This window comes from Balaenoptera physalus (assembly GCF_965194825.1).
Source record: "Balaenoptera physalus genome assembly, chromosome: 2".
Classification (NCBI taxonomy): domain Eukaryota; kingdom Metazoa; phylum Chordata; class Mammalia; order Artiodactyla; family Balaenopteridae; genus Balaenoptera; species Balaenoptera physalus.
Window position 1 is genome coordinate 168,725,665 of NC_138883.1, and position 15,147 is coordinate 168,740,811.

Consider the following 15,147-nt stretch of genomic DNA (forward strand, 5'->3'; position numbering starts at 1 on the left):
ATAATTAAGCTATCCCAGCACCAATCCCCCCTCAGCACATGTATTATACACCAAAAGTAAAGTGCAACCCCCCAAAATGATTATAAGCCCAATAATGGAGCTATCATTAGAGAGCTCCGAAACTCCAGAACAGTCTCAAAAGAACAAAAATTGAATTAGAAATTCAAATGTTCTTTGAACTGTGTTATAAAATAGTGAAAACGAATGAAATCTGTTTGTGCTTGGCAGCCGGCTCCAGTAATTAGATAATTAAATCAGTGGGAAAATCCTAGACTGTCGAGCGTAGTCTATTTGAGTATTTCATTTGCAGAATTGATGGATTATTCTCCAAAGCAGAAATTTGATGCAGGCACTGTGGGGCGTATAGATTTAAATAGGGCAAAGAGAATGTTGAAGGGAGGTGAAGGAGCCTGAGAAAATGATCAAAAAAACATGAAAACTTTGCTCCTGTCTTTCCGCTCCTCAGTCTCGCGTGAATTACCAGTCTCGGAGAACGGTTCTTAACCCTGGCTACCCATTAGAATCACCTGAGGCCTTTCACAGAAATACTGATACCCGAACACCCCTGCCAGAGTCTGACTTCATTGGTATGGATCGAAGGCCAAGCACTGGTGGTTCTAGAATGTTCCAGGGTGAGAACTAGTGCTCTCAGATATTATGAACTCTCGGTCCATTGAGATGCCTTTTGGAAATTGAGATCTCAGCCAGCTATCACAAGGGGTGAAGCAGAAACACCCTGTAAGCATGAAAAACACACCCGGTGACTTCAAAGCCCTGATTCTAAACAATGCGCCTCATTCCCAGTGGCTAATCAGACGTATTCTCTACTTAGTCATAAATGATAAGAGCTATATGGAACTTTTATACTGTGATGGTCCCACTCCCAGGTAAGAGTTGCACCTGCAGTTAGCTGGCAACAACGGAAAAAGACAGGGGAAGGTCTGGCACCTAATAAATGTGCCCTTCAAAAGATGATTGTCTTTGTCTATTACCTTTTCTGGTATGATTTAGAAAAAAAACAAAAAAAAAAGTGATGAGCTACATCTTTTTTCCAAAATGCCACAATACTTGGGTTTTTTACTAAGGTCATCCAGTATCCACAGAAGTGGCTGCAGTTCTGCCCCTCTTTGTGGGCTTGAGGGGAGAGAGAAATTTCTGGAAGAGGGAGTTCAAGTTCCTTGGGGGGGCAGATGAGACATGGCCTACTTTTCCAGTTCCCACAATTTTTTTCTTTGTCCCTTATCTCTTCCTTGTGCTTCCTGATAAACTAAAAATTAGATTATTCTGAACTTAGTGTTCCATTTTTAAGACTACTGAGAACTTACTGTGTGTTCCCAAGAGAGGGAAGAGGTAAAACATCAACATAAAAAGGAAACATAGCAGGACACAGAGCCATTGTATTTGAAATGATACAATTCAGCACAGTTATCTTAAGGTGTCTTTTTATAAGATAGTGCCTCATAAAAATGTGCCAGAGTCTCATTTATCTTCTGAAATTCAAAATAACGGTCATGGGAATGTGTGTCCCTGAGAAAAGCACTCGAGAGGTTGGCCCGTGCTAAGCAGGCCTATTTCTCCCCACCAGGCAGAAATAATGAATGGAACTAGCACAGGAGTTGACAATCTGGCTGCCATACAATGTATCAAGCCCTAGATAGACCTGCACACACAGGCTGTCTAAGATGGGGCAACATCTCCCAGATAACATGTGCTTGTGACGAGGCATCCTATACCTGGTTCCCTACAGCCTGGGGAGCTAACCTGGGTGGTCAGGAGTCATTCTGGGGTCTGGCTATTATGAAACTTCCTGATCTGTTGTACAGCCACTGTTTACTGTCACTGCTGGACAGCAAAATCAGTTCAATTAAACTACACTGTTAGCAAGACTGATGGTCTTAAATTTTACCTGAGAAATCAAGATGAGTATGTGAGGTACATGTCCATTTTGAGGTGGGTGGAATTAGGTTTAGGCAGTTTCCTAGCTTCTCAGTGAAGCTGATATGGATAACTTATTTGGTCCACTTAAATTTTTAATAGCGAAGAGCGTTACTTCTGTCTGAGTATTTTTATAAAAACGTCAAGGCACAGAATTTACAATAAACTGAAGTTTCCAGAGATGAAGGGATAACTACAACTGTACTTGCCTTCCTACTGTTGACAACTAGAACACTGAAAAATAAATGTGTGAAACAACTCTATTCAGACATTGGACAACAGACAACACAGGAGTGTGATCCTTAGGAGAATGGAAGGAAAGGAGGTGAAACCTGTCACTTCCTCAGCTGTCTGTCTGGGGACACTTTTTAGATTGTGACGCAGAGAGGGATGACCCAAACAGAGCACTGACCATCCAACTGAGTTGAGGGTAAAGAGCTGAAGCAGCTAGAAGTTGTGGAGCGAAGTACCAAATAAAAGGAAGGTCTGTGGAGAAAGAAGTATGTAAATCTGTGGATCTGCTTGTCTACTAGTAATCCAAGCATGTGTATTGTGAAAGACCACTAAGCCAGACACAAAGTGGGAGGCTGTACGCCAGAAATTTCCCAGAGCTCACACAGGGAGATGTTTATGTCTTAACCAGCAGGCACAAAGAGGTTTTATTAATCACCTGGGGCATTCAGTAGCAATCAGAGAAAGGCCATGCTTCAGTCTTAAGACTAAACTAGCCCTAGAGTAAAGGCTACCCTAGATTCACCCTGACAAAGCTTAATCACAAGCTTCTAAAGAACAAGAATGTCCACAAGGAACTAAATTGTCTGCCAAAGGAAGTCTAACATCTGTAAAGGAAAACAACAAAATCCAGAACTCCATGTCCAGCATTCAATCAAAAGTTACCAGACAGGTGATGATGCTGAGAAATGTGACCCATAAGCTTAAGAAAAATCAGTCAGTGGAAACCAATCAGAAATGACAGGGATAATGAGGTCATCAGCAAGGACTTTAAAACAGCTATGATAATTATTCTCAAGGATTCAAAGAAAAACATGAACACAATGAGACCAAAAAAAATGGAAGATATTTTAAAACTCTAAGTAAAATTTTCAAGAGCTGAAAAACAATATCTCAACAGACTTAATAGAAGATTAGTCACTGCTGAAATGAAATATCAGTCAGCTTGAAAAGATAGCAATGGAAATGTCCAAACTGAAGGATAGAGAAGAAAAAGTCTGAAGAAAATGAACTGAAACTTAATGGTTCTTGGGACAATATTAAGTGGTCAAGGGGGAAGAGAAAATTACTAGAAGAAACAGTGGCTGAAATTTTTCCAAATCTGATGAAAGCTGTAAATCTACAGACCAAAAAACTTAATAAGCTCCTAAAAGGATAAGCACAAATGTAACCACACCAAAAGCAAAAGCAAATTGCTAAAAACCAAGAATAAAGAGATAAATCTTAAAAGCAGCCAGGGGGAGGTGGAGGACACATTACACACAGGGAAACATAAATAAGAACACTGACTTCTCAGAGACAAAAGTTAAAAAACAATGGAATCACATCTTTAAAGTACATCTCGAAAGTAAAAAACGCCTTCAGAAAATAGAGGACACTTCCCAACTCATTTTACGAAGGCAGAATTACACTAAGAGCAAAACCAGTCAAGGATATTATAAGAAAAGAAAGCCACAGACCAATATGCCTCATGAAAATATATGTAACAAATCCTTAACAAAATATGAGCAATTGAATCCAGCAGTATATAAAAAGGATAATACATTATCCTGGATTTTATCCCAGGAGTCCAAGATTGTTTTAATATGAAAAAAAATGAGAGTCAATGTATTTGACCTTTTAGCAGAATAAAGGAGACAATCATATCATTTCAGTAAGTGCAGGAAAAAACATGTGACAAAATTCAGTACCGATGATAAAAGCACTCAGCGCTCTTGGAGTAGAAGGAAACTTTCTTAACCTGATAAAGGATGTCTGAAAATCCTACAGAAAACATTATAGTTAGTGGTGAAACACTATCACATTCTCCATAAAATCGGGACCAAGGCCAAAGAAGCCTCCTCTCACTTCTGTTTAACTCTGTACTGAGTATCCTAGCAAGTGCAGTAGGGCTGGAAAAAGAAAAAAAAGGCACGTGGATGGGAAAGTTAAAACTATAATTGGCATTACTCGCAAATCACAATCATGATTGTGTAATATCAAATCAAAAAAGATGCTTCCAGGGGCTTCCCTGGTGGCGTGGTGGTTAAGAATCCGCCTGCCAATGCAGGGGACACAGGTTCGAGCCCTGGTCCGGGAAGATCCCACATGCCACAGAGCAACTAAGCCCGTGCACCACAATTACTGAGCCTGTGCTCTAGAGCCTGCGAGCCACAACTACTGAGCCCACGTGCCACAACTACTGAATCCCGCGCGCCTAGAGCCCGTGCTCCACAACAAGAGAAGCCACCACAATGAGAAGCCCACAATGCACAGCAATGAAGAGTAGCCCCTGCTCGCCGCAACTAGAGAAAGCCCACGTGCAGTAACGAAGACCCAACGCAGCCAAAAATAAATTTTAAAAAAAGATGCTTCCAGAAATAAGTGAATATAAACAAGATCATCAGAATCAAGTCAATATGTAAAAACATTAAAATGTTAGTACAGGCAACGTACTAAATCCATACAATAGAATGCCACTCAGCATGAAAAATAATGAACTACTAAAACTCTCAACAGCATGGCTGGACCTCAAAAACAATATCCTGAAGGAAAGAAGCCAGACACAAAAAATTTCATAGTGTACAATTCCATTTGTATGACATTCTAGAACAGGAAAAACTAATCTAGAGGAACAAAACGCATATCGGTGGTTTCCTTGAGCTGAGGGTTAGGAGATTGCATGCAGAGTGTCATGAAGGAATTTTCTAGGGTGAGAACAAATGTTGTCTCCCTTTTTAGTGGTGCTTCCATCAGTGTATACATTTGTCAAAACTCATTGACCTGTGTACTTAAAATGGGTATATTTTCTAGTTTGTAAACTATACCTTAAATAGAGTTTTTTTTAAGTTAATTAGAATTTAGAATCCCTGCTAAGCAAAACTAAATGTCATGTTTTAAAGTGCTGGTGACTAGTTTATTCGAAGCACTTAGTGAGAGATGTTGGCACACTTCCTGCCTTCAGCACTGCTTTTTACACATGCTGGAAGTCCTAGAGACAGTGGTAAGGGCGCCAGGCAGGGAGGGCAGGGGACCAGGGGACAGTGGAAAGAGAACCTGTGTACGTCTTTATTCCTTCATGATTAGCTCATTGTTGCCCATGTGCCAGCCAGTGTGCTATGGGAATTCCCTGTTTAGTCTCTCTCTAGCTGGCTCCAGGAAGCCGCTCTTTCTGGGAAGGAAGATCATACAGCCTGGAACTCGAGGCAAGCCTCTCCTTGCCTCTGCTTTGAGTGGAATAATTTGAGTGTGATCTGACCCTGTTACCAGTTGAATAATTTGAATATTACATGCAGTTGTGTTCTTCTGATATGGCTGTAGGCATCTCAGAAACGTTATACATATGATCCGCAGTTGATTGAATCTGCGGATGCAGAACCGTGACTATGGAGGGTGGGCTATAAAGTTATACCCGGATTGTCGATTGCGTGGAGGGTAGGCACCCCACCCCTGCGTTGTTCAAGGGTCAACTGTATTGTCATTCATACCTCAAATATGTGTTGGGTACCTGCTGTGTGCCAGAAACTGCTTGTGGCTGGGATTAAAGCAGACATTGCTATGTAGTACTCTGTCTAGCAGATGGTGATTGGAAAATTACTGGGTTGAATTTGAAAGACCCAGTTCTCATGCTGATTCTGCCCCCGTGCAACTGCTGAGTGACTCTTAACAAGTATCCTAACTTCTCAGGGCCTCACTTCTCCCATCTTTCAAATTTCAATTTTAAGAATTTGAAATATTCTAGCAATAATTTCCAGCTTCATAGCCACTGTCAATATGCACTGCTGATTGGACCATAACTTCATTGGAGCTTGTCTGTGAGACTTGGGCAGGAGGGTTAGGTGCAGAGGGCCGTGCCACACAGCGCATGGCACAGTGACGTCATCTGTCCATTCCTGAGCCCTTTTCTTAGACCACAATGCTCACCCTTGGTGGCACATCAGAATCATCTAAGGGTCTTAAAAAATTCTCAGTGCCAAGGCTGCATCTCAGACCAGTTAGAATCTTTCAGGGACGGACCTCGGCATCAGTCATTTTTGGACACATTTAATTGTCTTCTTATTTGTGCCTTACGTATCCATTACCATTCACCCTCAACCCCCAGAGGAAATAGGTCTGTGGGATCTGACACATGGCATTGAACTTGAGCGTACCATTTTGATAACAGCTGATGTTACTGTGTGTATTTAACAACTGCAGTCAGAGCAAGTCAGGGCATCAGCACTGAGCTCAAGGCATAGCTGAGCCCATGGGTCACCCCACATTTCTACCCTCTGGGAAAGGATTTTGGATACTCCATTGTCTGTTATTACCAACATTATTGCTTAACTCAGTTCACGCATTCAACAAATATTTATCGAATGCCTGCCATGTGCCAGGCACTTGTGTCCTGGAGACTCTGTGGAGAGCAGAAATTAACCAGGTAGAGGGAGTAGCACATGCAAAGTCCCTGTGGCAGAAAGGAGGTTGGGCAATCAGAAGAACTGAAAGGATGGTCCTGTGGCTACAGCAGAGAGAGTGCCAGCTGCACACAGGGCAAGGAGGCTGGCGATGTGGGAGAGTGCCAGCCTGCCCCACACCTTGTGGGCAGAGCTGTAGCTGCAGAGAGCATGGGGGGAAGTCGCCGTCTGTGCATCGTCTCCAAACGTGTTGCCTTTCAGCAGTAGACTGACTGCTTTTAAGACCTTAATAAAAAGATATTATTAGCAAGAACAGTGTGAAACCACAATCATGAGTCATACAGAGGAGGTAACCCAAGGGCAGCACATTTTTATTTGGTTCCCTCCCAGACAGACCAGCAGGTCCCGCCCCCAGGGTGATGCCCCCTGATAACAGGTCATCTGCACCGAGAGCTCGGTTTGTGCCAGGCATGACTGCAAGCACTTTATTGCCTCTCGAAGCTCCATTACCAGTCTGTGAGATATGAACTATTACTATCCCTTTTTCTGTTTTGGAGAGACACAGGGAGATTAATACAGTAAGTCCCCTGCATACGAACGCATTTCGTTCCAAGAGTGCGTTTATAAGTCCAATTTGTTTGTAAGTCCAAGATAGTTAGCCTAGGTACCCAACTGACACAATCTGCTATATAATACTGTACTGTAATAAGTTTATGTATATGTATACATAAACATATGTATATGTATACATATGTACAATATGTATAATACATTTCACACAAATAATACATAAAAAACAAAAACACACAAAAAATAAACATTTTTAATCTTACAGTACAGTACCTTGAAAAGTACAGTAGTCCAGCACAACAGTTGGCATACAGGGGCACGTCTGCATCTTTGAAAGTTCACAACTTGAAGATTTGTGTGTAGGGGACTTACGGTAACATAACCGCACTGATTTCCCACTAAGTGGGAAAACTCGGAAATGAACCCAGGCAGTCTCTCTCTGGATGGCCAGTTGATCGTGGTGCCATGTTGCTGTTCGAACATGATGGTGGTTTTGCTTGAGTGGTTCATGTTGAAACGTTTTATTTTTATTCAGAGGAAATGGAAGCCGTGATGAGGCTTCAAGCGGGTGGTAGGTAACACGGTCAGATGGTATTTCCGCTCTGTTTGCACAGATGATGGAGAGTTGACAGAGGCATCATTATTCCTATGAGGTGATACACGGTGCACGAAACCAGAAAACGAAGAAAACAATAACAGCTAATTGAAATTTCAGGGGAACTTTAGCTAATATAATAGGTATAATATAATTACTGGTTTTGAGGCTGATTGAATGAACTCACTTGATGTATGTGCTGTCAGAAAATTGTCCTGCCCCAGGAAAGCACTTAATGCCTTGTTGGAAACAGGACTCAAGTGTTTAGCTAGATTGTTCTGAAGCTTGGATTCAAACTCACACATCCTGTACTCTGGGGTGAGAAACAAGAGTGCTCTGGAAACTACATGGGAAATTATATGGAAATTGTGGTCTTATGTATGCAAGCAAGCTACGTATAATCCAGGGAAATCAGTTAATTGCCAAGAGCCTTGGGCTCGTCTGGAAATTATCATTGCCACCGTCAACATCAAGTTCTGTGTTTTGGGAGTTTTTTATTTTATTTTTTTATTGAAGTATAGTTGATTTACAGTGTTGTGCCCATCTCTGCTGTACAGCAAAGCGACTCAGTTATACACACACACATTCTTTATTTAATATATTCTTTTCCATTATGGTTTATCACAGGATACTGAATATAGTTCCCTGTGCTGTACAGCAGGACCTTGTTGTTTATCCATCCTGTATGTAATATTGAATAGTTTACATCTACTCATCCCAAACTCCCACTCCTTCCCTCCGCCACCTCCTCAAGTACTGTGTTTTGATGGTCTGTGATTACAGGGCATTTGGTCCATGGACCCATTAACAAGAGGGACACAGATTCTCTTTTAACTGATACGCTGAAACAGTCCACACTCCAATCAACTTTCGTTGAGTACCTTTCTGTACCAAACAGTATCTCATTTAATTTTCAGACTAGCCCTGGCAAAGGAAGTGAATCCCCATCCTTAGAGATAAGGAATGTGGCCAAAGTCTCACAGCGCATCCGGGAGAGGTTTTAGGGTTTGATCCAAAGTCAGCTTGGCTCCAGAGCTGGTACTCTTGGCTCTCCCTAGGAAAACATGTCAGTGAGACTTTACACCCATTGCCAGGATGCACTACCAGCGTACAGAAAGGACCCTATTTTTTTTGCAGACAGGGACGTGGAAGTCTGGTTGTCAGTTGGCTGCTAAAACTCGGATGTTGGCTGAAGCAGCAATATTATATACGGTCTGTGCTCCCTTCTCTCTCTCACTGAAATAAAGAGAGACTTAGCTGCGGGGCTGTTTATCCGAACCCGCGCCTGGAGCCTGTCAGGCGGCTCCGGCACCCCCGTGTCAGCCCTCAGAGCCAACAGAGGGTGGCTTCTCTTGTCCAACAGCTGCAGAACCAGGAGCTGCTGAGGGCGATGATGAGGAAGGCTGAGCAGGAAATCAGCAGCAAAGTGATTGAAACGTTGAGGAGACTGGAGGACCCTGTGCAGCGACAGCGGGTCCTGGCGGAGCAGGAGAGGCAGAAATACCTGCGCGAAGAGGAAAGGGCCGTCCGGAAGTTGCGGTGAGTGCGGTCCCTTGTTGCGTGCTTAGCTGTTCAACCTGGAAGGCAAGCCTGTCTTTGCCAAGGAGGAGGCCCTTCCTAGACGGTGTTCTCAGCCTCTTTCTTTATTGAGCACCTACTGTGTACAGTTAGGGTTCTGCTGGTTCTGGGTATCTGTGGACACTTAGCTAGTGCCCCTCCATCCAGGCCCAGGAAATTCAACAGCCCTTGGGAGTCTGAGCTAGTCTCTTTGAAGCCGGAGCATCACACTGTTCGATAGGGCTTGGCAACGCATAAAATTAAAAGGAGCCAGTGGCACAATCCAGTGATAAATGGGAAGTCTGCATTTAATCTCAATAAATTAAAACTAATAGCCAAAATAACACAGCGCCAAAATTATCCTCCTATTATTCAATGGTAGTTAAAATCACAAAAGAAGAATTTAAATGTAAAGTATGTCTGATCCAGAATGAAAGATGCTTCCTTGAATGTTACCCATCTTCTGTGGTTCTTATTGAAAGCATCTATCAAGTCCCACTATTGAAATGAGCAGAGTTTTATTACGCCCCAGTCACTGGGGCAGGCCCGTCTTTTATGTTAATGTATGTTTTGTTATGCGATGAAGATTTATCATAGAACAATTTCACCTTTTAGCATAATGAATAATCATTTGCGTGGGTTCTTCTAGTGTTGGTAATTCTTTTTTTTTTTTGAGTTTCATAAAGACTTTTTAAATTATTTTTTAAATGTTTTATACAATTTTTAAAGGTTATACTCCATTTATAGTTATTACAAAATATTGGCTTTATTCCCCATGTTGTGTAATACATCCTTGTACCCTATCTTTCACCCACTAGTTTGTACCTCCCACTCCCTGCCCCTTACATTCCCCCTTCCCCCCCCCCCCCACTGGTAACCACTAGTTTGTTCTCTGTATCTGAGTCTGTTTCTTTTCTGTTATATTCACTAGTTAGTTGTATTTTTTAGATTCCACCTATAAGTGATATCATACAGTACTTGTCTTTCTCTGACTTGTTTCACTTAGCATAATGTCCTCCAAGTCCATCCATGTTGCTGCAAATGGCAAAATTTTCATTCTTTTTTATGGCTGAGTAGTATTCCATTGTATATAGGTAATTCTGTTGTTTCTTGGAAAGCTTAAACCTCCCAGAATGGGACTGTAAGGGAGCAGCTTCCAAATTCTTTTCATGACCAGAGTCACCAGAAGCCTACAACATGATGGAGAGTACTATCCTCTATCACCTATTTGATATTTGAGCTGTAGTTTATGTCACCTCAGATGCCAACCCAATGTGCCTGATTAAAATTAGAATACCCCTCTCAGTAGCAGTCTAGAGGAAGAAATTAGTTTGAGTTATTATTTTCCTGAAGAAGAAAATTTGACGACTGTGCATCATCTCAAGAGTAGCTTCTAAATTTTTATTTAGTTCATGCCTTTATAGACAGTTAATCACCCACCATGAAGTAAAAAGGCTATTATTTGTCTGAAACATTTCTGTGACAGCCTGATTGTCTACAACTACATCTCAAGGTTCTTCTTGAAAAGTTCTTTTTAAAAAAATAGCCTTTTAATATTTTTATAGAATTGCCAATTAAATGATTTTTCCTTCCAGCTTAACTGAGATGTACTTGTCATACATCACTGTAAGAGTTCAAGTACAGCGTAATGGTTTGACTTAACACACATCTTGAAACTATGGCCACAGTAAGTTTAGTAAGCGTCCAACATCTCATAAAGATATAAAATTAAAGAAATAGAAAACAAATTTTTTTCCTTTTGATAAGAACTCAGGATTTTCTCTCTTAACAGCTTTCATATATAACCTACAGCAGTGCTAATTATATTTATCGTGTTGTACATTACACCCCGAGTACTTATTTATCTTATAACTGGAAGTTTGTACTTTTCTCAACCTGCTGCCTACCCGACGACACTCAAGGCTCTGGCAGTGGAATAGTTGTTCGCTTACTGCCACCTAGTGGTTCTTCAAATCAAAGCTCTGTTCCTGTTTCTTTAAGAGGGGTTTTTCTATTGTTGGATTTACAGGCAAACTGCAAGGGTGGGGTGAGGTTATTAATGGGCTGAGGCGACAGGATGTTATTATTGGTGTGTTTGTTGAAGTAGGAGACCTTAATTTAGTTCTGTTGGAACTGGCAGTACCCTAAGAGGTGTGTGTAAGTGTGTGCACACACCCCAGAAATCAGATCTGTGATCATTTCTTTTCTTTGTAGCCTGGAGAGGACACTCAATCCTTATTGACAGGACAATTGGTATAAACCAGAGGTTCTCGGTCAGGGGCAAGTTCATTCCCCTCCCCTCCCCCAAGGACATTTAACAGTGCCTGCAGACATTCTTGTTTGTCACAAGTAGGGGAGGTTGCTACTGGCATCTATCATTACTGGGTGTTGAATTTTGTCAAAAGCTTTTTCTGCATGTATTGAGATGATCATATGTTTTTATTCTTCAGTTTGTTAATGTGGTGTGTCACACTGATTGATTTGTGGATATTGAAGAATCCTTGCATCCCTGGGATACATTCCACTTGATCATAGTGTATGATCCTTTTAATGTGCTGTTGGATTCGGTTTGCCAGTATTTTGCTGAGGATTTTTACGTCTATGTTCATCAGTGCTGTAATTTTCTTTTTTTGTGGTATCTTTGTCTGGTTTTGGTAGCAGGGTAATGGTGGCCTCATAGAATGAGTTTGGGAGTGTTCCTTCCTCTGCAATTTTTTGGAATAATTTCAGAAGGATAGGTGTTAACACTTCCCTAAATGTTTGATAGAATTCACCTGTGAAGCCATCTGGTCCTGGGCTTTTGTTTGTTGGAAGTTTTTTAATCACAGATTCAATTTCAGTGCTTGTGATTGGTCTGTTCATATTTTCTGTTTCTTCCTGGTTCAGTCTCGGAAGGTTGCACCTTTGTAAGCATTTGTCCGCCTCTTCTAGGTTGTCCAGTTTGTCAGCATATAGTTGCTGCTCCTGGCTTCTAGTGCGTCGAGGCAAGGGGTGCAGCTAAACATCCTGCAGTGCACAGGACAGGCCCCCCACACACACACACACAACACAGAAAAGAATTACCTGACCCCAAAGGCCAAGTGCCAAGGTTGAGAAGCCTGATCTAAAGCAATCCGGCCTCCTCCTTTGGCTCCCTCCGTCCCTCTCTCTCCTCTGTCACGTCGCAGGGTGCACACACCCTCCCTTAGCTGGCATCAGCAACACTGAAAACGAAGAGTGGGTCCTTGGTCAGCCAGGCGGCCAACCTGGGCCTCCCCGTGGACAGCCCCGGGAAAACGGCCTCGCACCTGCCTCATACCTCAGCAGAATGTCTTAAGCCAAACCAAGCTACCCCTGTACCAGCTGCTTCCAACGCCTCCGTGGGCGTGGAGGGGGCGGCCAGGACGCGGTACAGGAGGGGAGGCCAGGCGGTGAGGCTCAGGGGGCCCTCTGCTCCTGCACTGTCCTTATTGAAGGGCCCAGCGCTCACTCCATCTGTGGTTTGCACTCCCCCCAGTGACCTGGAAGACTTCGTTGAAGATTTAAAGAAGGACTCTGCCTTGGCCAGCCGCGTGGTTACTCTAAAGGACGTGGAAGACGGGGCTTTCCTCCTGCACCAGGTGGGAGAGGCAGTAGCTTCTCTGAAAGGTGAGCGTCCTCCTTTGGGGGGGGGAGTCTGAAGCCTGTTTCCTGGGGTGTTTGAAAATCCATCAGACAGTGAAGGATTCATTCGTGCCCATGGGCAGGTACTCATCCAACACCTCCGTGTGCCAGGCACTGTTCTGGGCACTTGGGCTACATCACTGAACAGAACACACGAGCACTCCTGTCTTCTGGGAGCCGATACTTCAGTGGTGGCTGTAATATTCAGGACTGAATGACTCTCAGAACCGTCTCTCTTCTCTGGGCTCTTACAGTGCCCCAGGCACCTGTACCAAATTCATGAAACACACCCCAAGGGCCGCGTGAGCTTATCCCAGACATACAGGCAGGAAATGACAGGCCTGGGGGCTCTGCCTTGGCCCAGGTCACGCTGAGCCCAGCTCGGCCTCAAGGCACATGAGCTGCCCTGTGGTGGGTGAACCCCACGCTTCTCAACCCTGTCCGGAGTCGGGGCTCGGGACAGGGGGCTTGCTGCTCTGGCTTTTCCCTGCAGCTCACCAGCTGCTCTTGGCCCGCAGGAGAATTTCCAACCTTACAAAACAAGATGCGAGCCATCCTGCGCATAGAAGTGGAGGCCGTGCGGTTTCTGAAGGAGGAGCCGCACAGGCTGGACAGCCTCCTGCAGAGAGTGCGTGGCATGACCGACGCCCTGACCATGCTGCGCAGGTGACCGGGGCTGGCGGGGGGCGGGGCTGGGGTGAGGACTGATGGTTTGACGCCAGACTTCTTGTTGGTTCTGATCTCACAGCCAGGCAGTCAGCCGTATGTGGACGTTCTGTCTGCTCCAGCCCTGGTGGTGGTAGGTGTCAAGAATATAATAATAAACCAAACAGGACCCCTGCCCTTATAAAACTTCCTTGCCCACGTGGGAAATAGAGACGACTACCACACATGAACCACTTCCCAAGAGTGGCAGTCCTGAATTTTCTTTTTTTTTTTTTAGTAGGACTTGGAAATTACAGAGATGTTACCCTTTAGATCTTGGACCAGATTTGAGAGCAGGTCACAAGCAGAAGTAACATATAAATTCTTGGGAGAATTTTAATCACTATAATCTTTTTATCAGGTTTGTAGGAGACATATGTTAAATGTGCAGTTGACTTTTAGATGAATTATTAACCATAAGGAGCAAGTGAGATTTTTCTAGTAACAGTGGCCTCAAAAAGAACCTCTTCCGAGATGCTGACACTACAGAGTGCTCTGTAATCACCTGTGTAAGTTCCAGGATGCCAAAAATCACCTGGATTAAAACAACAATGTCTTCTTCCTGCGGAGCCCTCATCTGCCTGGGCTCAGGAAGAAATTGTACCTGAATTGCATTTTCTCGTAGGTTCACTCATTTTAAATTGCCAGAGTGAACTTTTTCTTCCAGTAGGATAAAAATATGTTCAAAGAATGCTTAATCAAGCTCTTACCTAAATGTGGTAACCCACCCACAAAGCCTAAAACAAACCATCCTTATTAAGTGTTTGTTTAAAGAGGGAGCAGGCTGGCTGGTAACATTGCCCACCCTCCCTTCTCTTCCCTGAAAAACAATTTTTTAGAGCCAGCACAGATGAAGCTGGAGATATTTATCTTATCTCCATCTAAAAAAAGATGGGATTGTGTGTCTTGAATGTTATAGGACTTTTTGTCCCATAAATGCTCAGTGGTGAGAATGATAGATAAAGCCAGTTAAGTAACTTTAACAATAAAAATAGAAGAAATATTAGCTGCCATCACGCTGCTCGTCACAGGCCTTTATACTATTAATCTTTTCTTGGTATCTTTCCTGTATAACATTTTGTACTCAGCACTGTGGAAGACACAAGAAGGAAGGTAGGAATATGCATGACCCCAAGGACAGGCACATGTCCTGGTGCCTGATAGAGAAGACAGAGCGGGTGACAGTCACAATTCAGAGCAACTTAGCGGCTTGGGAAGATGCTGAAGGGATTTGGTATGTGTTGACTTTGAGGTGCTGGAAGGATAGCAAAACAGAGCTGCCCATGAGGCACTTAGAATGTGGACCGAAGTTCAAGAGGCAGAGTTTAAGGGAGTCCCTGCCTAACTCGGAGGGAGAGAGGGAGGAGAGATTTAGAGTTGGAAGTCGCCTTCATGAAGATGATTGATTACTGAAAATGGAAGCAATGACTATGATAGAATGAGAAGGAAAGGAGGAAAGAGACCCTTAGGGCTTTGGGATTGAAGGGACGGGGTAGGTAAAGAGCAAAAGAAACAAAGAAGTGAATAGAAGAGGAG

At 43.2% G+C, this 15,147-nt stretch overlaps 1 protein-coding gene across 32 annotated transcripts in view; it reads left to right on the plus strand.

The window, feature by feature from the left end:
• The window catches only part of KIAA1217, a 496,866-nt gene that overhangs the window by 454,608 nt on the left and 27,111 nt on the right, over positions 1-15,147 (plus strand). For all 32 annotated transcript variants that reach the window (XM_082449577.1, XM_082449592.1, XM_082449585.1 and 29 more), the window contains 3 exons: positions 9,071-9,246; positions 12,761-12,891; positions 13,425-13,572. In XM_082449577.1, the coding sequence (XP_082305703.1) occupies positions 9,071-9,246; positions 12,761-12,891; positions 13,425-13,572 (455 nt within the window). The remainder of the gene's footprint in view (positions 1-9,070; positions 9,247-12,760; positions 12,892-13,424; positions 13,573-15,147) is intronic.